Genomic DNA, 27,160 nt, shown 5'->3' on the forward strand with positions numbered 1-27,160 from the left:
GTCTGTAGATTCCTCAACTCTCACAACAGCAATGAAGGGTCCATTCTTGAGGATCTGAATGTAGAATAGATTGGCCATCCTGATAAACAACATCATTTTCTTTTTCCAAAGAGTGTAGTTAGCTTTGTCAAAGGTGGGAATTTTGATGCTACTGATTTTCTGTTTATTCATTCTTCCAAGATCTTGAGTCTATTTACTTTCAGAATTTTCTCTGATACCACTTGTTAGGTAATGAATCACACACAGAGGGGGGGTGAATGTGTTTTTCTGATTTTAGGCTTTTTTGAAAGTTAAAGGTTGAACAAAGTTCTTGTATAGAAAAGTTTTCATGCAGAATATAAGCTTGCAGAAAATAAAGAACACAAATCTTCAAAACTCACTTAATTTTTGTATTAAAAATTAAAACTGTGTTGCTATAAAATTTCTAAGCTCTTTGATGTTAAAGAGCTCAGCTTCTTCTTGATAGTGATACAAGAAATTTGATCTAAATTGTTACACCTAACTAGAGGACCAGTGTTAACTTTATATCTCAGTTAACTGCTGGTTTACACAATGGATAATAAACATGCTATTATCTTTTCTAAACTATCACTTGTCATTTCTATTTATAGAAAAGCAAATCTTCCATTTCTTGCTCAGCATATCTTTAGCATCCCGTGTTTACTTTAATCTTCCTCTATCTATTAATGTTTGCCATTGATCTTGCAAACTATTTAAACTGCTTTTTGTAGACTTGTCAATCCAGCTGTTGGATTGTTTGTTGATTGTTTATCTTGGATATTGAACTGATCTCCAATTATGTACTTTAAGACTGTACTTCGAGATCTCCAGTTTGAATTATTAGAACACTTAATATCTCGATAAGTACATAGGCTTATCAAGATCTCTAGCACTCCATAAAGAGTTTGACTTGTAGAGGTCTTCAGCTTGTCAAGATCTCTAGTCATCGTATCTTCACTTTGACTGTTAGGTCATACACACACTGTAGAGGGGGTGAATACAGTGTAATGTACAATCAAATCGAACTTTAATAACTCAAGTAACAGAAAACAAACTTTATTGAAACAATAAACTCTGTTACAGTATAGAACTGTTACCTCTCAGTGATGAACAAATATCACGAGAGCTGCTAGGGTTACAATGAATAATCTTCTCGAATATCAACACTTATAGTGTAAACCCTATGCCTGTGTTTATATACTACACAGTTACAAGATAATCGCTAATTGATATGGAATATAATTCTGCTTCCTAAAATATATCAATCAGATATCTTTTCTTCCAAGTATTCTATTCTTCATAGAATTCCTTCTTCATGCATATCTCTTCTTATGTTTGTCTCAATCTTCTTTCCTTTAATCAGCTGTTGTCCTTATCTGAACGTCCTTCAGTACTTAAGTTCTGATATCCATCTTTTGATAATTATCTCCTAATAATATAAGTACTGATTTTAAGTCCTGACTTCCAGTAAGTACTGATTTACCCTGTTTTAAGTAAGATCTGAAAACTAAACATAAATCATATTAGCCACGACATTATCAAATATATCTAACAATCTCCCCCAACTTATAAATTAGCATAATATACAAGTTTAACATATATTTGATGATGTCAAAAATATTAAGTACAAATGCATGAGAATTAGACTAGATAACTACAACTTACAGTCCTTAAAGCTTTACCAATCTTTAACTTCTGATAACAACTTCAGTCTGTACAAATATCAAAATTTAAGCAGTTGTAGATCTTGACTTGGCTTCATCTTCTGATCTCTTTGATGTCAGGAGTTGTTCTGAGATAGTTCTTCAACAAACATCTCTCAGCATATCTGAGTTCATCAATCATCCTCCTTTTAGCATCTTTAAGCTCTGCAGTATCTTCACCAATTTGAAAGATTGCAGCCCTGAGATCATTAATCTTAGCTTTTCTTATATCCTGATCCAGTCTAATCAAATATGCCTTATCAGACTCAAGATTGAATTCCACAACCCTGTAACCCAGAAAGGTAGTTATAATCTTAGCAGTGTTGGGCTTCATTTCAACTATATCACCCTTGTGATCTCTGTACTTTGGAAGATATGTGCTGTGAGACTTAACAGAATAAAGCCTTTTCTGTCTCTGAATCTGATCCTTCAAATAGTTTGCAGCACTTTCTGTTAATCTATCATTCACTTGAAGTAAGAATAGTACATGCTCCAGTTCTTTAAAATACTTCAATGGAATGGCATTTTGCCTTATATGATAAACCCTACCATCTGTCATGAAGTACAACAAGATGTGTTCTTTCAAGTAGGTATGGTAAACCATTTGTACAGATTCCAGTTGATTCAATCTCTCAGGAGTTGCTCCAATACCTGGTTCACTCAAGGAAGTTGGATCATTGGTAGTGTTTTGTATTCTTCTTTCATCAGCACTTCCCAATCCAGTTTTGTCTTTTGCTTCCTTTCCAGTAACTAATCTTGCTTCAAAACCACTTGCAGCAGTCTTCAAAGGTTGAATCTATTTTGCTTTAGTGAATCCTGGTAGGAGTTTCCCTTATTTATCTTCTGATATCAAGTTAACTTGAGCTATGTCAGAGGTTACTTGCTTCTTCGAAATATCAGAACTTACTGTCTCTTGACTCTGAACAACTTGAGCCATGTCAGAGGTTGTCTTAGAAACTTTTCTTGAAGTCAGAGCAAGATCATCCTTTTCATCAGTGATATCTTCATTCTCAGGAGGCACATAAACCTTGATAGGTTCACCAACTTTTTCTTTACCCTTGGATCTTGGATCTATCAGCGGTTGTGATTTAGCCAATGTTGCTTCAGTATTTGTCCTTTCTTTTATCACAATGCCTTTGAGTTTTGGAATTGTCTTTTTACCAGAAGCTTCAGATTTAGATGTGACTCTTTCTGATTTAAGTCTGGCTTCTTCTTCCATTAAACTCTCCAAGTCCATTCCTGGATTTTCCTGAAGAAATAACTGTCTTGACATTTCTTCATCAAGTTTTAAAAGTTCATCAGAACTTATCCTTTTACCAGTAGCAGAACTAATTCTTTTTCCAGTATCAAAACTTGTCATGTGACTTGTGATTTCAGCTTTTCTTGATGAGAAACCTCTACCTTGACTATGACCTCTACCCATTCCAGAGTTTCCTTGATCATCCTTTTCATCATCCTTCACCTTCAGTGTCTTATCAGTTTTGTATTTGGACTTAATTACTTTCTCCCCCTTTTGGCATCAGCAGGTAAGAGAAGAGAGACAAGCAATTCCACTGAGGCTTGGATTTCACTAAGTTGAGATTGCTGAGAAGCTTGATTTTTCAGAATATCATCAATTTGAGCTTGTTGTTTCTCTTGAGTCTTCTCAATATAAGCAACTCTGTCAAAGGTAGGTTGGAAGAATTTTTTCTTGTCAATCTTCTAAACTTGTTCTTGCTTAATGAATTCTTCCTGATTCTTATGCAACTCTGCATGAGTAGTTGAATGAAGACCTTGTAGATGTTTAGTACTCAATGCAGTGACTCTAAGCTATGTTTTGAAATCATCAGTAATTAACATCTCATCATCTTTAGTCAAGTGCTCAGCAAGATGCTTTGCAGATGGAGCACAGGTAACTGAGTTCCATTCCTTAGTTCACTCATGTCCTAGAGGAGTTTCACTCCAAGGCACTGGTGCTTCTCTTGTAACAAACTTCTTAACAAGTTCATATTTAAGAACAGTTTGTTGAGGAGAATGTCCTGAAGGACCTGCTTCAGCAGCATCTGCATTTGGAGTGGCATCACCAGTATCTCCAGCATTTGCAGCATCAGAACTTACAGAATCAGTATCTTCTGATAAAACAACAGTATGAGTAGCAATGGAGGCTTCAGGATCATCCTCTAATTGCTGATCTGGTTCCAAGTTCTGATCAACAGCCATATCCTGATGCTCACCTATATTCTGATCATCAGCATCTAGATGCAAAGAAGGTGTAGTAGATAATTCTGGAGTTTGAGCAGCATCAGTAACAGGTGTTGTTGATGGATTAGTTGCTGTTGGAGCTTCTAAGTAAAGTACTTCAGGCACAACCAATGTCTGGATATCAATATCAGCACTTGTGCCTGAACTAACAGGAGATACAGTCTTAGGAGACACAGAAGGTGTGTTGGCCTTTTCAGTAACAGCTTCCTTAGTTGAAGTTAATGGAGAAGCAGTGGCCTTAGTAGATTCTGGTTTTTGTGAGATCAGAGATTCCTGATCTCCTTCCTTAGATGCTGCTTCCTCATCATCTGAAACTGGCCTTTTTGCCCTCTATTTCTTGTATCTCTGTGAAGATATGGATTCCTTGGGAGTTTCATCAACAGTCATTCTTCTAAGCCTTTTGAGAAGCCTAGATCCCCCAATTGCAGAATCCTTCTGAGAAGGAACTTTCTCAGCTTCTTTATTAACAGGTTCTGAAGTAGAAACTTGTTCCTCATTATTAGATTCATCTCTCAAAACAATCCTCCTTCTCTTCTGAGGTGTTTGAGAAACAGTCTTTGTCCTCTTGGCCTTGGAAGATGAAGGCTTCACAATAGGTGCTGAGGATGAAGGTTGAACTGTCTGTGAAGTGGAGAGATATGATTTGAGATATTGTTTGAGGGTAGGTTGAGTAGTATGAGTGGTATGTTCTGATGGTTGTTGTGGTGTTTGGGAGGTGGTTGTTGGTTGGACATTAGGATAAATAGATCTGTAGGTATCAGGATCAGCATTTACCAATATCTATTTTACAGACTGAGGAATCTGTAAAGGTCTAACCACCTTTTTCTTAAGATCAGCATTTACCAGGTCATTAAAAGCTCGTTTTATAATTTTCAAAGATGGAGTTAAGTCAGTGGTAGGTTGGGGGTTATCAGCACAACAATGGTTATAAATAAGCTGACAAAATCTAGCAAAGTAGACAACAATTTTATCTTCTGTCATCCTATCCCCAATAAAACCTGTCACAGCAGTTGAAAAATCAAAATGAGTTTGGTTAATGATAGCATACCCGATGTGCTGACTCATTATAGGAATAGCATCAAAGTTTGAACATTTATTCCCAAAAGCTTTAGTGATGCAGTCAAAGAAGAAGCTCCATTCCTTTCTGATATGAGCCCGTTTCAACTGCCCAAGCTTTGCCAAATTCTGCTCATACCCCAAACTAGCCATGAACTCTTTAAGAGCGGATTCCTCCGGGGTTGAAAAAGTACGTCCTTCTGGTAGATGTAGGGCCTTGCGAATTGTACCAGGAGTTACCCCATATGTAGAATCATCCACTTCGAAAACAATACTAGGTTTACCATTTTGACCACCATTATCAAAGTTTCTAGTCCTCCAAAATGTTAGAACTTGTTGGCTCGAAAAGGTTGAAGGTTGGGTCAATGCATACCCGATTTCACTGTGTGCAAGAAGATCTTGCACAAAATGCAACTCAGATAGAGCTTCAGCATGATCAAGAATTGCAGCATAGTTATTTGGAACAAATTTAGCTCCATCAATGATTAAATCCTTAGGTGCCATGAAAATAATCGAGATTGAAGAGTGCCTGTTAGGTGTTTGATAGAATGTCTATATGAAAAACCAACATCAGGAGAAGAAAGAGAGTAAAAGCAAATAGAGAGATAAAGTATAAAAGTGAATAAAAGATTAAAAAATCCTCTCTCTGTCTTACTTATACTTTGAAAAAAAAATGTAACTGTTGGACACCTGTCAGACATGCAGTAATAATGAATAGTTAATGGGCACGGGAAAACAGTAATCATTACTTATCCACTTGCAGTTTTTCAAGGAAAAACCGTTCCACTTACCCAGTAATTCCATTAATCAAGGTAAATCTGTTTTAATTCAAAATTAAAACCGTTTCCACTTATTCAATTATTTTTCACTGCAACACAAATATTCTGGAAAAAAAATCGAGTGAGAATGACCAAAATAAATCAAGGGAACAAGTACTGATAATGTAAAATCAGAACTTAATTGAAATTAAAATTGAAATGGTCATCAGAATATGAATATTTATCAGGATTTATCAATGCATTTCAGAACATCTCAGAGACAAGAACTTGCAAAAAAAAGAAATTTCATTAATATATTAAGAGAATACATTCATGAAATTTAAATTACATCAGAACTTTTACAAGATTGTCCTAAGCTGCTAAACCTAACATCAACAGGCTTAGTCCTAGCTCAAGAAGCAGGGCAAGGCTGACGATGAAGAAAAACAGGAAGAAGAAACTAAATCATTTCTTCTTCCTACTCTCGATAAACAGAATAGCGAGTCGGATGATTCGCTCTTGCTGGCGGAGAGCTTCCAGCCTTTCCTCCTCCAATCGCTCCAGATGGCGATGGTAATCCATGTAGAAGAACAGGAGGTGGGTGAGTACCTCTTGGGGAACTGAGTCCCATATCTCATCAGGAATGACAGTGACGTGCCATTCCTGCTGCCAGGCTTCACAGCTCAGCTCCATGTTGAATGTTTCATAGTTCAAAAACATATTGTAATTAACCATGGTGTTTTTGATATAAAGAAAATGGAGATGAGTTTTGTGATAAAAGAGTTGATGTGAAGGCTGATGTGAAGTGGTTGTTTATATAGGCAAAAGAATGCCAGGAGACGCAAGGAAATTCAATGCTGACAGGTAGAATTAATTCTACCTCGTCTCCCTAGACGGGGAAGACGAAAAACAGTCATTGGAAGTGCAAGTCAGGGTTTAATGCGCACAAGTAACAAGTAAACATTACTGTACATGTACATGAACCACTTTCCCTAATGATTTTGACTGTTAAAATTCTACCCAAACATGGTCTGATTTAAAATGAAACTGTTTTTAGATTTTATCCACAAATAAGTCAAGTAAAAGATCAGATTAGACTTATATCAGAACTTAACAGTTATCAGAACATGATTTCTTAACTCGAAAAATGGATGCCTATCTTAGTAAGTCCTCACACAAATTCTGATATATATTCTTCAGAACTTAATCATCAGAATCATACGATCAGAACTTGTCCTCAGAATTTGTGCAATGTGACACAGAAACTGTTCATCTAAAATAACATAGATCACCACTGTAATTTTCATCATTCATATGGAGTGTTTAGTGTGTGCATTAAGCTAAATATCAGACAAAGAGTAAAGTCTGATTCACTGCAGTATATCTTAGAAATAAGGCATAACTAAAACTTTACTAAAAACCTGTCATTATTCTGAAACCTACTATTGAATGAGTTCATGCTTGAGTCCACCTCAACTATTTTGTGCTAATTTTGTGCATCTTTTTAAATTCCATTTTACAGTGGCTTCTCAGTGTAAGTGAGTCACGACTGCTTATCAGAATTTATGCTATTATCAGAGTATTTCTCCAGTAATCATAGAGTGTGAAAAGTCACCAAGAAAATATTTTGCTTTTCTGATGCATATTTACTTAATACCAGCAATGCACTTGGGTCGTCCCTTCCACATTTGTACTCTAGATCTCAAAGGAGTACCTGAATTTTAAACCTTGATTCTATTCTTTTTCTTTTGATAAGAGAGGTTTATCCGCACTTAGTACATTCAACAGATTTACTAGCATCAGAACTTAACAGATGAGAAGCATTATTCTAGTTTGTGACTTAGTAATAAGATAGACAAAGTAAACTCAACTAAGCTCAATATCAGAATTTGCTTGTGTCAAAAGATTTCCACAGAAATAATTACTTCTAACATGGGATCCCTAGTTTATTGAAGACTACTAGGTCAGCATCTAGCACATGTATCCTCATGGGATTGAATAGTTACATAAACAGACATATCATTTTCAGAGTTTAGAAACTTACATCAGACAACAGTCAGTACTTAAGCAAATTTTAGATTAAGCACAAAATACACAAATACAGTAATTTCTGTAAATACTGATCATAAGGTCTGATGCATCAGAACAAAACTAAGCAGATTTAGAGAAAGAGCCTAAAACCATTCCAAGTTCATTTACCAATCTTGTAAAAGTAGCTTCACACAGTGGTTTTGTGAAGATATCTGCTAGTTATTGATCTGTTGGAACAAAGTGCAATTCCACTGTACCTTCATCCACATGTTCCTTTATGAAATGGTACCTGATGCTAATGTGCTTTGTCATAGAGTGTTGAACTGGATTACCTGTCATAGCAATAGCACTTTGATTATCACAGTAAATAGGGATTTTGAAATATATTAACCCATAATCTAGTAACTGATTCTTCATCTAAAGAATCTGTGCACAACAACTTCCTGCAGCAATGTACTCTGCTTCTGCAGTTGATATGGAAATTGACTTTTATTTCTTGCTAAACCAAGAAACCAATCTGCCCCCAAGAAATTGGCAGCTTCCACTTGTGCTTTTCCTGTCAATTTTGCAACCTACAAAATCTGCATCTGAGTAACCTATTAGTTTAAAATATGATTCTCTGGGATACCACAATCCCAGATCAGCTGTTCCCTTAAGATACTGGAAAATTCTTTTCACAGCTGTTAAGTGAGGTTCTCTTGGATCTGCTTGAAATCTTGCACAAAGACAGGTAGCATACATGATATCAGGTTTACTAGCAGTTAGATAGAGTAGATAGCCAATCATACCTCTGTAATCAGTAATATCTACTGATTTACAGTATCCTTGTCCAGTTTTGTTGCAGTGGCCATGGGAGTCGATGCACTTGAACAATCTTGCATTCCAAATAAAAGTGCCTTCTTCATTCTGCTTGACTTGAAGGCCCAAAAAATAGCTAAGTTCCCCCATCATACTCATTTGATACCTTGACTGCATCAGTTTGGCAAACTTTTTGCAAAGTCTGTCATATGTAGACCCAAAAATGATATCATCAACATAAATTTGGACCAGAAGTAAGTCCTTTCCATGGTTGAGGTAGAACAGTGTTTTGTCTATAGTTCCTCTGTTAAATCCACTTTCCAGAAGAAACTGAGCTAAAGTCTCATACCATGCTCTAGGAGCTTGCTTATGTCCATAAAGTGCTTTATCAAGCCTGTAGACATAATCTGGATATTTGGAATCCACAAAGCCGGGAGGTTGTTCAACATATACTTCTTCCTCCAATTTTCCATTGAGAAAAGCACTTTTCACATCCATTTGAAAGACAGTAAACTTTTTGTGAGCAGCATACGCCAAAAATATCCTTATGGCTTCTAACCTAGAAACTGGTGCAAATGTTTCATCATAATCAATTCCATCCTGTTGAGAATATCCTTTTACAACCAGCCTTGCCTTATTCCTTGTAATTATGCCATCACTGTCAGTTTTGTTTCTGAATACCCACTTTGTACCAACAACAGATCTATTCTTTGGTCTTGGCACTAGGGTCCAGACTTTTTTTCTTTCAAATTCATTTAACTCTTCATGCATTGCTTGCACCCAATCAACATCTTGAAGAGCTTCTTCCACTTTCTTTGGATCAGTCTGAGAAAGAAAAGAATTGTAAAGACATTCATTTGAAGTACCTGTTCTAGTTCTGACACATGCATCAGGATTTCCAATTATCAAATCAGGCATATGTGATTTAGTCCACTTCCTTGCAGATGGAAGTTTTTCTCTAGAACTGGATGCTCCCCCATGATCCATGTTGTCTTCATTTTCATTTTTTAATGCTCCCCCTGAAACTATGCTCTCTGAGTTGCATTCTTCAGAATTTAGATTTTCAGAACTATCAGAACTTGAAGAGCCAGATGTATGTTCTGATGCTTCTTGTGATATGGTAAGATCTTGAGTATGCTCCCCCTGCATAGGTGCATCTTTCTTTGGCGTATTCACCACAGTTTCAATAACGTCAGAGTTTAATCCATCAGAGTTTGCAGTATCAGGACTTGGTTTGTCAGGATTATCAGTATCAGAATTTGAGTCTTCATTTTCAAATCTCAGCTGATCATGATCAATAAAATCTTCAAGTCCAGTAATCTTCTTGTCATCAAAAGAGACATTGATAGACTCCATGACCACTCTTGTTCTCTAGTTAAAGACTCTGAAGGCTTTTGTGGAAAGTGGATATCCAACAAAGATTCCTTCATCAGCTTTTAGATCAAATTTGGATAGCTGTTCAGGATGAGTCTTAAGAACAAAACACTTGCATCCAAATACATGAAAATACTTCACATTTGGCTTCTTTTTCTTCACCATCTCATATAGTGTCTTTCCTTGCTTGTTAATGAGTGTAGCATTTTGAGTAAAACAAGCAGTCTGCACGGCTTCAGCCCAGAAATAGGTTGGAAGCTTTGCTTCTTCAAGCATTGTACGTGCAGCTTCAATGAGAGTTCTATTCTTTCTTTCAACAACTCCATTTTGCTGTGGAGTTCCAGGAGCAGAGAATTCCTGCTTGATTCCATGGTTTTTACAGAACTCTTCCATTATCAGATTCTTGAACTCAGTGCCATTATCACTCCTTATTGTCTTCACAGAATCTTTGACGATTTTATCCAGTTGTTTAACATGATCAATCAAGATAGATGCAGTTTCACTTTTTGTGTGCAAGAAATACACCCATGTGTATCTGGTGAACTCATCCACTATGACCATAGCATATTTCTTCTTTGCAATAGACATGACATTTACTGGACCAAATAGATCAACATGTAGTAGGTTATAAGGCTCAAGAATTGATGATTCAGTCTTGCTCTTGAATGAAGATTTTCTTTGTTTGGCCTTCTGACAAGAATCACAAAGGCCATCAGGAGCAAATACTGACTTTGGCAGTCCTTTCACAAGATCTTTCTTGACCAACTCATTTATATTGTTGAAATTTAAATGAGAGAGTTTCTTGTGCCAGTTCCAGCTTTCTTCAATTGATGCTCTACTCATCAGACAGATTGCAGAACCATCAGTACTTGTTGAAAGCTTGGCTTCATAATTGTTACCATGCCTATATCCTTTCAGAACAACTTTGCCTGTAGATTTGCTTACAATTTCACAGTGTTCTTCAAAGAAATCTACATGATAACCTCTGTCACAGATTTGACTAACACTCAGCAGATTGTGTTTAAGTCCTAAGACCAGAGCTACTTCTTTAATGATGATATTTCCAAGATTGATATTGCCATATCCCAATGTTTTTCCAATGTTGCCATCTCCATAAGAAACACTTGGGCCAGCTTTCTCCACAAAGTCTGATTGCAGGGCTTTATTTCCAGTCATATGTCCTGAACATCCACTGTCCAGAACCAGGATGTTTTTCCTGTTGCCCTACAATCACAAAGACCACTAATAATTAGTTTTAAGGACCCAGACTTGCTTGGATCCTTTGGCCTTATCAAGTTTGTTAACATTTACAGCGGATTTAACATCAGAGTTTATGTTAACATTTTTCTTATCAGAATTTACACTATCAGACATTGAATCAGAATTTACACTAGAAGGAACAATGGAAACTTTCTTTAAAGAAGGTTTTATTTGATAATAATAATAGTACAAACTATGATATTCCTTACAAGTATAAATGGAATGCCATAAACTACCACAATGAAAACAAGGATTTTGTGGCTTATATCTAACAGACTGACTCTTAACTCCTGACTCTTAACTCCTGACTTTGAAGGTAAGGAGTTTATGTTCTTATTCTTCCTGCAAAAAGAGGCCAGATGGTTAGAACTTCCACAGTTATGACACATTTTCCTAGGAGCTTTAGGAACAGGCTTATAATCATTGCTTTTATTCACACCTTCCTTTCCATTCCTATTTTTCCTAGGTGATTTTACCTTGTTTGTATTCTTAACATCTTTCAGCTTATGCTTAAGCTGCTTCTTAGTCATTAAGACTATGTTTACTTCATCTGTCTTTTTCTGTTTTAGTTTGTCAGAAGTTAATCTCTTTTTAACTTCTGATTTCTCATTATCAGACTTTATAGTTACAAACTTAACAGGTTTTAACTTTGGCTTTTTCTTAACAACAACAGGCTTAATTTCTACAGTTCCTTTATCATTCTTATCCTCTCCATAACCTAAGCCCTCTTTCCAGTTTTCACTACTTAGCAAATTTTGAGTTGTTTTTCCAGAGTTAGTCCAAGTCCTGATAACCTCTATTTCCTTTTCAAACTCAGTTTTTAGAGATTCATTCATTTTTAGCACTTCATCCCTAACATAAAAAGAATCATCTCTATCTTTTTGAGTTTGGTGGAACATAATTAACTCTTTTTCTAAGAAATCATTTCTTTTCTTAAAAGCAAGATTTTCAGAAGTTAATCTTTCACATGTTAAAGTTTGATCTCTATAACTAACAAACATGGTTTTAAGATATCTTCTCAACTCATTAATATCATCAGTATGAAAAGCATAAGTAGTCTGAGGTACCTTTGATTCAGCAGCTTTAGAACTGCTTTCAGCACTTGCTTTATCAGCATTTGCCATCAAAGCATAATTATCCTCACTTTCAGAGTCTGAGGTGTCTGTCCAACTTTTCTTCTTTGTGACAAGAGCCTTGCCTTTGTCACTCTTCACTTTCTTGCAATTAGAAGATATGTGACCTTTCTCACCACAGTTATAGCATTTGACATTGGTGTAATCTTCTCTGTCAGACTTTCCTCCTCTGCCCTCAGATCTTCTGAAATTCTTCTTATCAGAACTTGTGCCTTTCCTGGAAAACTTCTTTCCCTTCCTGAACTTCCTGTATGCAATCTTTGTGATCCCTTTCACCATAAGAGCACACAGCTTCATCATCTCCTCATCAGCATCAGTCTCAGACAAACTTTCAGATTCTGAGTCATCATCACTTTCAGAACTTGATGACTCAGTATCAGACTTTGTGAAAAGAGCTTTACTCTTGTCTTTCCTTGAGGTAGCTGCCTTGGGGGATTCTTCTCCAGCCTTAAGAGCAACTGTCCTTGACTTTCCTCCTTTACTCTTGCTTTTTTGTTCCATCTCAAGTTCATGAGTCTTGAGCATTCCATAAATTTCATCAAAAGTTGTTTCATCAAGATTATAGTTGTCTCTTATTGTTGTAGCCTTCAAATCCCAGCATTCAGGAAGAGCTAACAGGAATTTAAGGTTTGAATCTTCAAGATCATACTCCTTATTAACCAGTGACAAATCATTCAAGAGTTTGAAAAATCTATCATATAAATCAGTAAATGACTCATTAGCCTTTGAGTCAAAGTGTTCATACTCTTGAGTGAGTATTGTCTTCCTGTTCTTCTTAATTGTATCAGTTCCCTGACACCTTATTTTCAGAGCATCCCATATCTCCTTTGAAGTCTTGCAGTTAATTACCCTGTTTGACATTACATTATCAATGGCACTATGCAGTAAGTGTCGTACCTTAGCATCCTTAGCAATTGATGCGATATCTTCAGCAGTGTAATCACTCTTCTCTTTTGGTACAGTCTTTGTTGCTTCACCTGCAACTGCAACAGCGAGCTTGGTTGGTTTGTGAGGTCCTTCCTTGATTCTATCAAGATATTCTGGATCTGTAGCTTCCAGAAACATGGTCATCCTTACCTTCCATATGGCATATTCAGATGGTCTCAATATGGGAACTCTGATGGTCTCATACCGACTTTGAATTTGTGTCTTTGGAGGTTCTTCAGGTTTGGTGGGCTTAGTTGGAGTTTCTGTGTCAGACATGATTGTGTTTGGATCTTAAACTATTTGTGCGTTAACAGATAGGCTCTGATACCACTTGTTAGGTCACACACACACACTGTAGAGGGGGTGAATACAGTGTAATGTACAATCAAATCGAACTTTAATAACTCAAGTAACAGAAAACAAACTTTATTGAAACAATAAACTCTGTTACAGTATGGAACTGTTACCTCTCAGTGATGAACAAATATCACGAGAGCTGCTAGGGTTACAATGAATAATCTTCTCGAATATCAATACTTATAGTGTAAACCCTATGTCCGTGTTTATATACTACACAGTTACAAGATAATCGCTAATTGATATGGAATATAATTCTGCTTCCTAAAATATATCAATCAAATATCTTTTCTTCCAAGTATTCTATTCTTCATAGAATTCCTTCTTCATGCATATCTCTTCTTATGTTTGTCTCAATCTTCTTTCCTTTAATCAGTTGTTGTCCTTATCTGAACGTCCTTCAGTACTTAAGTTCTGATATCCATCTTCTGATAATTATCTCCTGATAATATAAGTACTGATATCCTTAAGTCCTGACTTCCGGTAAGTACTGATTTATCCTGTTTTAAGTAAGATCTGAAAACTAAACATAAATCATATTAGCCACGACATTATCAAATATATCTAACATTGACTTATCGAAAACTCTGAGGTCTCTAGTGAAGGAATGACTTGTCGATATCTCCAATCTTTAGTTCTTCAAATTTGTTTGTCGATATCTTCTTGAGTTCTCGAGTAGCTTTCCTGACTTCTCTACTCGCGGTGGATATTGCTTATCCGTCGAGTAGTGGTTGTTTATCCGTCAAGTAGACATTTCTCATCCGTCGAGTAGAAGTTGCTCATCCATCGAGTAGATATTATTTATCCGTCGATACTCTCTGGAGTTTGAATGACTTCTCGATAAACCATTCTGGAGTTCTTGAATGACTTCTCTATAACATTAAATATGTGACTTGTAGAGATCTTGACTTAGAACATTTTTCTCCAAACAGATTTATTCAACTCCAAGCTTCTTCAAAATTCTTCTGAGGCATGATCTTCTTGATCTTCTTCCAGATAGAATCCTTAGGCTTGATACTGTTTTAGGAAAAAGACTCCAGTCTGCTCCTTTGCATTTTTAATGACTTTAAGTGTTACAAGTATAAAATACAAATTAAGATAACAATATAACTTATTTAGGGTTGACAAGTTGTCTTAGTCTTGTTGAAATACAGGCATGTCTTTTACAACAATATATGTTGTCAAATGCGTATGATGGCAAGGGGTGGCTTATACTACTTCATAACATTTACTGATAATTTCAGTAGATATGGATATGTGGTTCTTATGAAGAACAAATTCGATTCTTTTGAAATGTTCAAAGAATATAAGGCCGAAGTAGAAAAGCAAACAAGGGAAAAGTATAAAAGTTTTACGATCACATTATGGAGGAGTATACTTAAACCTTAATTTCAAGAGTTTCTTGAAGGAGTGTGATAGTGTATCATAACTTACTCCTTCTGGAACACCTCAATGGAATAGAGTTTCTGAGAGGAGAAATCGTATCATGTTGGATATAGTGCGATCGATGATGACTCAAGCGTATCTTCCATTCAGTTTCTGGGGTTATGCTCTAGAAATGGCTGCATATATACTTAACCAAGTTCTGACTAAAGCGGTTCAAAATACTCTGCATGAGATATACAGTGATAAATGTCATAGCACGTCATTTATGAAAATTTGGGGACGTGAAGCGTTTGTAAAACGTTTAGCCTCTGACAAGCTTGGACCAAAATTATATAGATGCTATTTTGTGGGATATCCAAGTGAGACTAGGGTATAGTTTTTATAATCCTTCCAAGAACAAAGTGTTTGTTGCTCGGGACGCTGTATTTCTTGAGGGATAAATACTTTCTAAGAAAAACAGTGGGAGGATAATACTCCTCGATGAAGATCGAGAACCACATGATAACATTGAACTAGAGTTGGAATAAGATCAGGATGTACATTAAAATGTTGAAAGTAATCATGTCCAAGAAACATAGGTTATTCGTAGATCTAGTAGGATTCACCATGAGCCCGGGAGAAATTATGAATTTCTGTTGACTCAAGATGGTAATGTGATGCTTACGGATAATGATAAGCCTCTCACCTACCAAGATGCTATGAACAGTTCAGACCCCGAGAGATGGCTAGAGGCCATGAAATTCGAGATGGAATCCATGTATCAAAATAAAGTATTGTCTTTAGTTTATCCACTCGAAGGGGTAAAACCTACAGGGTGCAAGTGGGTTTTCAAGAAGAAAACTGACATGGATGGTAAAGTACAGACCTATAAGACGTGACTAGTGGCAAAAAGTTTCAAACAAATTCATGGTATAGACTATGATGAGACTTTTTCATCGGTTACTATGGTCAATTCCATCAGGATTTTGTTAGCAATAATTGCTTACTTTGACTATGAGACTTGGAAAATGGATGTCAAAACTGCTTTCTTATATGAGAGCCTTGAAGAGGATGTATATATGATACAACCTGAGGGTTTTGTCAATACAAGGTTTGCTAAGATAGTTTGTAAGTTGCTTTTATCTATTTATAGATTGAAGCAAGCCTCAAGGAGAATGAATATTCATTTTGATAAAATGGTCAAAGAGTTTGGCTTTATTCAAAACGAAGATGAATCATGTATTTGAAACAAGGTTAGTGGGAGCTATGTGACATTCCTAGTATTATATATATATGACATATAATAAATAAGGAATGGCATACCTTCTCTATAGGCTGTTAAGACTTGGTTGAGAAATAGTTTCTCGGTGAAAGACTTAGGCGATGTTACCTATATATTAGGGATCAAGATCTATAGAGATAGATTGAAAAGATTAATCGACCTATTCGGAGTACATGCATTGATAAAGTATTACATCATTTTAGGATGCATGAGATAAAGAAATGATATGTTTCGATGTCTCATGGGATAGTGATCTCAAACGATAATTGCCCTCTAAATCATTAGATGATAAGGGCCATTTGAGAAAGCTCCATATGCTTTAGCAATTGGATCTATAAAATGTACAATGATATGTATTTATCCTGATGTTTCATATGCTTTGAGCATGAGGAGCAGATATCAGTCTAATCCAGGTGAGGGTCACTGGATAATTTTCAAGAATATTCTTTAAGTACTTAAAGAGGACTAAAGATTTATTTTTGGTGTATGGAAAAGATAGGGAACTGGTTGTAAAGGGTTACAGTGATACTAGTTTCTTAACCTAATTTCTGGATAGACAAGGATGATTATGTGTCTATATCTGGTTTGTATTTTGTCTAAATATAAGTTATGTTAGCTGGAATGGTTCACAGCAAGAACATTCATGATTCTATAATGGAAGCCGAATATATTGATACTTTTGAAACGGCCAAGGAGACTGTTTAGGCATGTCCATAAGCAATATCACCTTGTTAATGAGATTAATGATCAAGGAGATATAAATGTAAAGTGCATAGTAATGATAGTGTTGCAGACCCACTGACTAAGGCTTTGTCACAGCAGAAGCACGATGATCATACTAGTTCTATTAGTATTAGATACATGGGTGATTGGCTCTAGTGCAAGTGGGAGATTGTTAGTGTTTGTGCCCTAGAGACAACACTATGATGTTTTAGTTTAAGACATTAGGATTATTAATATTTATATTCTATCATTTATTCCCTTTATAATTTATTAATTCTTAATTTATTATGATATAAATGTTAGATTAATAAATGTCCTTGGAATATGATATACAATTATATATCTCTAAGTACGTGACTTAGAAATGAGATTATGAGAATAGTATCAATATTCCTAAAGGTCCCTAGTAGAGTAGTATTATTAAGGGACAATAATAATGCATTAAGGCGGGTGTGTTTGTTGACTGATGATCACATCTCATTGATCATAGGTATAGTGATATTAAAGTCAAAAAATACTGGCATATGTAAATGTATATGGTGCTGGACAGAACTGATGTGAGATTCTACATGTCTGTTGTGTCATAAGTAATTCTCACATTGATAATGATGTAATGGTCCTTAGACCTGAAGTCATTATATTTCTATACGAGAATTTATATACATTGATTCCATTAAAAGTTATCCTATTTTAGGAGTGATATTATTGGCCTCTTGTGTGAGATAGACTATAAAATGTGTGGCCACGCTCAAATATTGATTTGATATGATAGTCTAGTTATTGATCAAGGAAACTTGGATTAAACTATGATGAGGATGACACATTACATGCCTCTAGTTTAATCTATAATATTTGGTTAAAGGGATTATATTACATTGTACATTATTCACAAAAGGTTTAATCGATCACCGATTCAATTATTATTACTTGGGTAGCAATGATGTATTACTAGATGCCGCTCATTGTTTATGATTTTAAATTAGATTTAAAATTCATTGCCAACGTAATAATAACCTATAGGGTCACACACAAAGAATGCTTGAAGGATTATTTAATTTAAATTGGATTTAAATTAAATTAAAGTAATTTGAATTATTTATAATATTAATTAAGTTTGACTTAATTAATTAGATAAATAATGATATTCGAATTTACTAATATTAATTATGAAATTTATTTATTAAATAATTAAGTGAGACTTAATTATAATACAAATAGGAATTTTGAATTAATAATAACTCCAAATTAGTTAAGAGTTATAATTCATTTTTCTACTCTCTATATAATATCTCTTATGTGGCTGATTTTTGGTGTGCAAAAGACTTTTACTAAAACTCTAGCCACCAAGGGAGAAGAAGGAGAGAGCAAGAAGAAACGAGTTTGTGCTAGTACACATTCAATCCTTGCGTTCAAGCATTCATGTGGATACCGATAGAGCGTAGAACGCGAGAGCGGGATGCGTGGTAATTGAACAAGCTTTGGATCCCCATTAGTCAACCAATGTGTAAAGCTTCTTAGGGTAAACAATCTGATCTATGAATTAAATATCTATTTTTTGCATGGATCCTGCGGTGGGTTCCGAAAATTCTAATTTTTTACATTTTTAATTATTGTTTCCGTTGCGTTTATGTGCTCAAAACCCAACATGCACCTGTATAGGAGGTAATACTACTGGAGGAAACTCCGGCTCAATCTCTGGAATGAACTGATACTCTACCGGGAGTGGAGGTAGAAGCATCGGCTCAAAGAACTCTAGTGGATTAAATATCTCTACCGGATCAGGGATCTGCTCTGGTACTGGTGGTGCTGGCTCTTGGGGTAGTGGTGCTGGTGGTGGAAGAGGTGGAAATACATGTGCAGACACTGGTGGAACAGCTGGTGCGACCGGCCCTGTGACTGTCCTCTCGGAAGATCCCGATGATGCCATCTGCTAATATAACAAGAAAAGGAGAAAGGTCACTTAGTAATTCTAGAACTCATACTTAACTAGTCTAAACTCACCTAAATCCTAACACTACTCTTCTTATATTACTATTCATATCCTATGTGATCTTCCTATCTTATCCTAACCCTAATGTTCTTGTTTTCAAGGACCTAACCTACAGCTCTTATGCCAAACCTATAACGCCCTCCAGACCTGGGGTATAAGTCTAGGGGTTACTAGCTAATCACTGAACCTGTACAACCTGTATAATAATTAAGCAGAAATATATCTAAACCCCTTTAACACTAACCATGATCTTTTTAGGTTGAAGTATGAAAACAAGAACCACTATCTAACTTTATTACAACCCAAATTTAAAATCTTACAAACTCTCTTTATTACAAACTATTATCAATCAAATTTTAAACTAATTTCACCTTTATTTAAAGACACACATTAACTATCTACACTCCACCTGCTCAGGCAACTCAAAGCTTTCTTCCTGAATTGGGATCAACACCTTGGGTATGAGAGGGTCTCGCGGCTTGACTCGTTTAATTACCACTCGACTCCTGAAAGGTTTTATTTTCCTTCTTAACTGAAAATAAGAAGGTGAATAACAACAAGAAAATGGGTGAGCCATAAATTGCTCAACAAGTCTGCAATATATATAAGCAGTGTTAAAGTAAGTTAAATGAACTGGTAACATGGATACATCTGCAAAAATATAACCTCACAAGAAAAGAATAAAGGCCATTATCAGCGAATACAAATGAACTAAACCGGACACAAATTCGCACCTATATCCTGCTGATCAGCCAAGATACAGTTCAGATCTATATCTCACTAGATAGATCTAGTCGGGTACCCAGGTTCTACAGCCCATCTCGAGGATCCGGTTAAGTTTCGGTCCTTAGGATCAAGTGTAAACTTCATCCCAAACGTCACTATCCAGTCCATAGAGGAGCAACATCAATAATCGGTATGCCTTGATATATTCCAGTACCAGAATATATCAATATGTATGTATAACTATTGGAATATGAATAGAGAATTCAACAAAAAAGGAGAAATCAGTAATAGAAATGAAATATAAATGAAAGAATAACAATTGCGTATCAGTGTTAATGAATAGGAATCAAAAGTATGCAAGTGTGATAGGAATCTGAAGTAATATCACTATTCTGAAATTAAAATAGGGGGAAAACTTGCCTTTCACGCGATTTACTCCAAGTTCTTCACCGTCGACTATCACCGGCTCGAGTCGCCTTGCTGGCTCTGCTTTTATCAAAGAAATAGACCTATTTAGTCATCATGTATCTTCATCACGTCTCAAACCGACTCCACATAGCTCTTATCGTCTACCCATACACATATTATTGACTTGCATACTAATTATTAACAGATAAGACTCGATTAACCATATAATACACATAATCACATAAGTCACATAGTCATTTTAGGTTTAAAATAATTTTTAGAATTGAAATCGACTCGCTATTTGCTTAACTAATCATTATCTGACTCGTTTCCTATTTTTCGGAATTTATCGAACTCGTCTTTATACGCAATAAGGCTTATAATTAAATAAATATCAAAAGTCAACTAGTTCTAAGAGAAATTAGGATTTAATATTATTTTTAATGAAAAAATATCATTTTTCTGAGTAAAAGGGCTTTCATTTCGCTCGAATCGGATAAACGGTTTGATTAATATCAGATAATTACAGATAAATCAATTTATTATTCAATATAAATAATTATTACTAATTATTGGACCCTAAAAATATCTTTAAATAATTATTTGGGAAAAATCAGAATTAAAAATGATTTTTCCATAATTTTTGGAATTAAAATGAATTTATTATGATTTTGAAAATTATTTGATTAATTATCAAAATAATTAATCATTTTTAAATAATTAATACATAATAAATAAATAATAAATAATTAAATAAAAAAGTAAATCTGATTTTTAGAAAATATTTCAGAAATATTATTATATAAATCAATTAATTAAATAATTAATTAATCAATTTATAAAATAAATAAAAAAGATTTTATAAATAATAAAAATAAAAATAATTTCCCAGAAACAAGTTTGAGGAAATTTATTTGGGTTTAGTTGGATCAAAACCGGGTTTTAAACTGGGTTGAAACCGGGTCTACAAGAACTAAAAACGGGTCGGGATGAACCCATAATCCAGTGAGGATTCCGGTCACCGACCTGTTTTCCGACCAGCCTAATTACCCCTCAATTCAACTCTGTTTTGCTTCGTTTTTGTGTCAATTTCATTTGGAATCAACACAGCAGTCCAATCTCATCTTCATCAACAATCGACGATGCCTGTGTCTTCTTCTCCGGTGAAAACCACCCAACTCCGACGAGATTTTCCAGATTCCGATGAAGTCATTTTCAGGCCAAATCACGAACCGTTTGTACTCATTCTTACTGGGAATCGATTCCAATTTCTTTCCTAAATATTATTCAACCATTAACATCACCTAATAACCCTCAGGGTAAGTTTTCCGATCAAACCGACTCAAAGTCCGTCCAAAATCCGATTTAACTAACTTGAACTTAAAACTCAATGTTTTATACATCAAAACAAAGTTTAAGACACGAGGAATCTTTTGACAACATCTAACATAACCAAAAATCATCATATAGTTCGTAAAATCATTCAACCCGAATCAAAAACGGGTCAAACCCATCGAACTCATACTAACTATCCTGAACTGTAGAAATCATGTAAAAATATTTAAAATTCACTACTTAATAAGACAAAACTAATCATATAAGTTTCATAATCCAAATATCAATAAATCAAAAATATCCAAATTAAAGCGGCCAAACGGGTATAAACCCTAAAATTCAAATTGATCAAAGCCATAAATGAAACATAAAACTGATGATGTATATAGCTTGTACCAACACATATAAACACATAACAACCATCAAGAACATCCAAAAATCCCCAGAAATTAAAAACCCAAGTCTGTTCATGTAAAACCCAGAATCGAGTTTGAGTTTTATACCTCCTCGATTCGATTTGATTACAGGATTGAATAGAACTAAAAAACGATGAAGATTGAGCACAAACACGACCCCTTTTGGTTTCCAGAATCGATCAAAATCACGATTTAATTCTCGAACTCAAGAACCCTAATTTCAGAGAATTTAGGGGATTTTTCTGATTTTTAATGATTAATTAATAAATATTAAAAAAATTAGGCTATTTATAGTAGGTAAAATAATACTCCTAATTAAAATTAAGGCCCTAAATATACATCTGTAAAAATTAATTGGCCCCTAATTTGATAATTTTTTAGTATTAAAATTTAATTTTTAAATATTTTACATATATAATATATCTGCCAAAAATTCCCAAAAATTGTGAATAATTCAAAAATATAAAGAAATGGTATAAATGGAAGTCCTATAATTTTATAAGAATAAAAATGTGATTTTTGTGGGGATTTTAACACCCAATGAGACCAGAAAAAATAATTTTTCGCAAAAGAAGAAAATTTATAAAATATTTAGATGTTCAAAATAACCTGATGGTACAAGCCATTTTATGAAAAATAAAGCCCATTATTATATTTGAAATATCAGCTTATAAAATCATATTTCGGGTTTATAACTTTTGATAGGAAAGCTGTAAATTCAAAATAAAATATCCGTAAAATATCCTAAAAATACCCGAACGATACAGAATTTACATAGCACGTAACAGTTAGGGTTTTATAGCTAATTACACATAAATGACATATTAAAAAACATAATTTATTATAAATGTGATATAATACAAGCGTAATTTCTCAGGCGTTACAATGGCTTGCCCATTAGCAATGTTGTTACATATTTAGACCATATTTAGCAGTTGTGATCTAAAATTTAAATTTGGATTATCAACTTATTCAAATTCTGATCTAATTTTTAACAAATTTTAACAGTGATCCAAATCTTTTGATCTAAGTCAGCTTTTATATTATTATATTATATAAATATTATGTTAAACTAGTAAATCTTAATTTAATTTTGAATCAATGTTAAATATTTATATCATACAAGAGCCGGTATTCAAACTCGTCAAATTATTTCGTAACTACAACAAGTGTATGGTTGCTACCAACATGGTTTCTCAGACTATCATAAATATGAAGTTCAAACTAAAAAAGGAAAAGTTAGCTGGCCGGACTCCCCTTCAAGCTTTATTTGTTTGAATTTGGTCGAGGTAAATTTTTTTTTTTTGGCGTTGCTTATCATCATAATGGAAATATCAGGCATCTTTCTTTCTCTCATCATATCAAATTAACACTTACAAAGAGCTATCCAACTATTTTTTTGATGGATTGTACTTAAAAAATAGATGGATATAAGATGTTGTTACTTGTTATAGTTGAAATGTCAAGGTTTGAGACTTCCTTTTATTCATGTTTTTTATGGAGAGTGAGTAAAGTGATGATTATAGTTAGGCTTTGGAGGGTTTAAGGAATTTTAGAACCTGGATGTGAGCCTTATGTGATTATAACCGATAAAGCATTAACGTTGATTAATGCAATGAGATTGTAGTTTCCAAAGCTAAAAATTGTCCATATGTATGGTATATCAAAAAAATAATTTGGCAAAATATAAAGAAATTTTGTGAGGCAACAAGATTGGGAGTTGTTTTTATCGAAATAAAATTATGTGACATTATCTTGAATTGAAGAAGAATACATGAAGAAGGGATTTGATTTTGAGCTTGTGTATAAAGAAAAAGAAGTTGCCACAAGATACATAACACATGATTTCCATTAAAAGAAAGGATTATACACGCATGGAACGAAAAGTACACACACTTTCAGAGTGTGTTTCATCTAGAGCAGGAGGTGCACATGCTAAATTGAAACAATACCTGCAAGTTTCAACAAGAGATTTTTAAAAAATGTGTTTCAAGTGTGGAAATTATAACTCTTTCTATCACATACAGTTGTTTGATAAAAAATATGGTTTTGTTCAACATCACCTAGAGCTTCTGATTTTATTGTCATTAGTACTCAGAAATATGTATTGGAAAATATCACAGCAGTAAATTAAACGAAGTAAAAATATGGAAGTAGGCATCTCGAAGTGTTGTTTAGAGCATGAAAATTTTCTTTTATATTTAAGTATTGTGATCTCTTTAGAAACGATACTAGATTTTGAGCTCTAGGAAGGTAGTAGGCCAGTTTATACAATAGGAGCATATTCACATTGCTTAAGGTTGTCGATGCTCATACAGTCCTTTGAGGGAAATTTTTTCTAGAAGTTGTAGTTTTAACAGATATTTACCAGTCAACTCTTCATTTTTAGCCTCTACGACAGACTAACATCAATAAATATTAAGAGTGAAACTGTAATAATCACCTCAATGGTTTAGTTAACCACAAGTCTTGTATATCTTTTGTCATTTTATTTTAATTAACTTATTATCCTTGAAATGTCCTTACCATTTTTAAGATATACATTAAGCAGAGTTACTATTTTCTTTCTTTGTGTGCAGTTCATAGTTGCATCTTTGATAAGTTGTCTTCAGTTAAATGCATGTAATGTTTTTCTTCATGACATCATATTCTAATTAAATAGTATGGTGAATTTGTAGTAAACATGGAGTTTTTGGCATGGAATGACACATGTGTTCTTCGATTTTTTTTGGAGTTATTTTGCTCATATGTACGTAGATATAGTTCTTATATAGGCTATAATATCACAAAGCCTAACCAACTTGTATGTTCTTTCTTGTGCAGGGTAATGAGTTGATGAGAGTTCTTAATGTTGCAGCTTCTGGTGTATCTGGCTATGCTTCAACAGAAGGTCGTCAGTGCAAACCATTTAATCCTCTTCTTGGGGAGACCTATGAGGCTGACTATCCAGATAAGGGACTGCGATTCTTCTCAGAGAAAGTATATACAACATTTGTATACCTTAAAATGAATTATTATACAGAGTATCACCAGTTCTTTGACTTCATTTTATCCGGTCTTTGATTGCTTGGATATGCAGTTGTATTTTGGTGTAAATGATATAAACAAGTGGAATTTGAACTGGAATGGACTTTAGTTGCCTTTTCCTTTTTGCTAAATAATAATACTTAAAATTTCTATCATCTTTTTTGTTGCCAAATTTGGAAAGTACTTAATTTTTTCCATGATGTTATTATTGGACAGGTGAGTCACCACCCGATGGTTGTTGCTTGCCACTGTGAAGGCATAAACTGGAAATTTTGGGCTGATTCGAACCTCAAAGGCAAGTTTTGGGGGCGTTCTACTCAACTAGATCATGTAGGAGTGCTTACCCTAGAATTTGATGATGGAGAAACTTTTGAATGGAGCAAAGTCACAACTTTTATTTACAATATCATACTGGGTAAAATCTATTGTGACCACTATGGCACAATGCGTATAAAAGGCAGTGTAAATTACTCGTGCAAGCTTAAATTTAAAGAGCAATCTATTATAGACAGAAACCCTCATCAGGTAATTATAATCTTAATTTTATGAAGCATTATAGTGAACAAAAAATTTTCTTGGGTATTTAATTTTCCTGGTATTTGTATTTAAAGAAGGGTGAGAGTCATATTTTTTAGTAATAGCTGAATGATATACTAATAACTAATCTGTAGTCTGTAGAGATCCATAATCTATAGTCTGTAGGGAGCCTATGGATCAAGAATTTTCTGCCAAGCAACTTGTACACATATATATATATGTGCATTAAAGGAAAGATTATCTATTTCAATATTTATACTTAGCAAATAGAACTCGGACTAATCTACGATGTTTATACTGCCTAAAGGGTCTCTTCCCTAAATTTTTTATTTTTAAAACCTGCTGCCGGAGGAAAAAGCATCTCTTTGAAATTGAAATATACATGTACTTCTGACTTCAAAATTGTGGTTCACGGTTACATATCCTTAGTTACTTGTGCCCTTTGCAGTAATATTTTTTTATAATATATTATTTCAGGTTCATGGATTTGTTCAAGACAATAGAACAGGGGAAAAGGTTGCAATGTTGTTTGGAAAGTGGGATGAGGCAATGTACTATGTGCTGGGAGATCCAACCACAAAGCCGAAGGGATATGATCCAGGGACAGAAGCTGTTTTGCTATGGGAATGGGACAAATCTATAACAAAAACTAGATATAATCTCACACCTTTTGCTATTTCTCTAAATGAAGTGACCCCAGGACTATTGGAGAAGCTACCACCAACTGACTCCAGGTTGAGGCCAGATCGGAGACATTTAGAAAACGGGGAATATGAGCTTGCTAATGCCGAAAAGCTCAGACTTCAACAATTACAAAGATAGGTTCTATTTATAAACTCTCTGTTATTCCAGTAAAAATTGTATCATGTTTTTTCAAGAATTTAACTCTCGAGTATCACCAATTTCTGTGAAAAAAATTTTAAGCATGAGAGTTAGTTAAATCAGGAAAAATAACACCCTTAAATAATTATGGATCTCCCATATGCACACATGTTTTATGATTGGAAAGATAAAGTTATACATATTGATGTCATACACTCTAAATGGAGGATTGAAAAATTTGTTATTCTTGATGATGAGAATGATTCCAACAACAAAAATTTAAGGAATTTTTTAGTGGTATTGAAAATAAATTATATTCTATATATAACTGGTGTAAGGTGTTTAAAGTGGTTGGCAGATCCGTAATTTTAGAATTATTATTAATAATTAATAATTTTTTAAATAAAATAAATAAAAATTTAAAATACTATTCAATTGTAAACGTTATTGTAAAAATTTTGAGTAATGTTTATAATATAATAAAGTTAGAGTGAAAAACATTAATGAAATATAAAATTTTAAATTTTAAAATTAGAAAATAGGAAATTTCGTGTAAGAAATGAAAAAAAAAATAAATCTGCTAACAGTAATAAAATAAATATCATTGTTGAGTTGAAAAATAAAATACAAAATTATAATAATATTTATAAAGCATCTCGTGCATCGCATGTGTATAAAACTAGTATGAGTAATGGTCTCTCACTCAAACTGGTGAACCTTTGGATGCAATACCTCAACTCCTGAAAGATCATTTATTCAAAAAATTTGAACCAAAAATTGTATCACATAAAGGAAAACCACAAGGATCAAAGAATAAGATGGGTTTTAAGAAATTTATTCAGAATTTGAGATGGTCGAATAAACAAGAAAATATAGTGTTTGTGGATGTAC

The 27,160-nt window shown here is 34.2% G+C and overlaps 1 protein-coding gene across 1 annotated transcript; it reads left to right on the top strand.

The window, feature by feature from the left end:
• The first annotated feature begins 24,566 nt into the window (after positions 1 to 24,566).
• Positions 24,567 to 26,269, top strand: LOC141714574 (oxysterol-binding protein-related protein 1D-like). Its single transcript, XM_074518087.1, has 4 exons — positions 24,567 to 24,632; positions 24,707 to 24,862; positions 25,127 to 25,435; positions 25,925 to 26,269. Exons 1-4 carry the CDS (start codon positions 24,567 to 24,569, stop codon positions 26,267 to 26,269), a joined length of 876 nt encoding a protein of 291 aa, XP_074374188.1.
• The last annotated feature ends 891 nt before the right edge of the window (positions 26,270 to 27,160 follow it).

Source organism: Apium graveolens, chromosome 3 (assembly GCF_009905375.1).
Source record: "Apium graveolens cultivar Ventura chromosome 3, ASM990537v1, whole genome shotgun sequence".
Lineage (NCBI taxonomy): Eukaryota > Viridiplantae > Streptophyta > Magnoliopsida > Apiales > Apiaceae > Apium > Apium graveolens.

Excerpts from the sequence above, each read along its gene's own strand:
- LOC141714574 (XM_074518087.1), top strand. The coding sequence starts at position 24,567 with ATGGAGTTTTTGGCATGGAATGACACATGTGTTCTTCGATTTTTTTTG. Across the intron at positions 24,863-25,126 it reads TGCGATTCTTCTCAGAGAAA|GTGAGTCACCACCCGATGGT; the intron begins GTATATACAACA and ends ATTATTGGACAG. Across the intron at positions 25,436-25,924 it reads TAGACAGAAACCCTCATCAG|GTTCATGGATTTGTTCAAGA; the intron begins GTAATTATAATC and ends ATATTATTTCAG.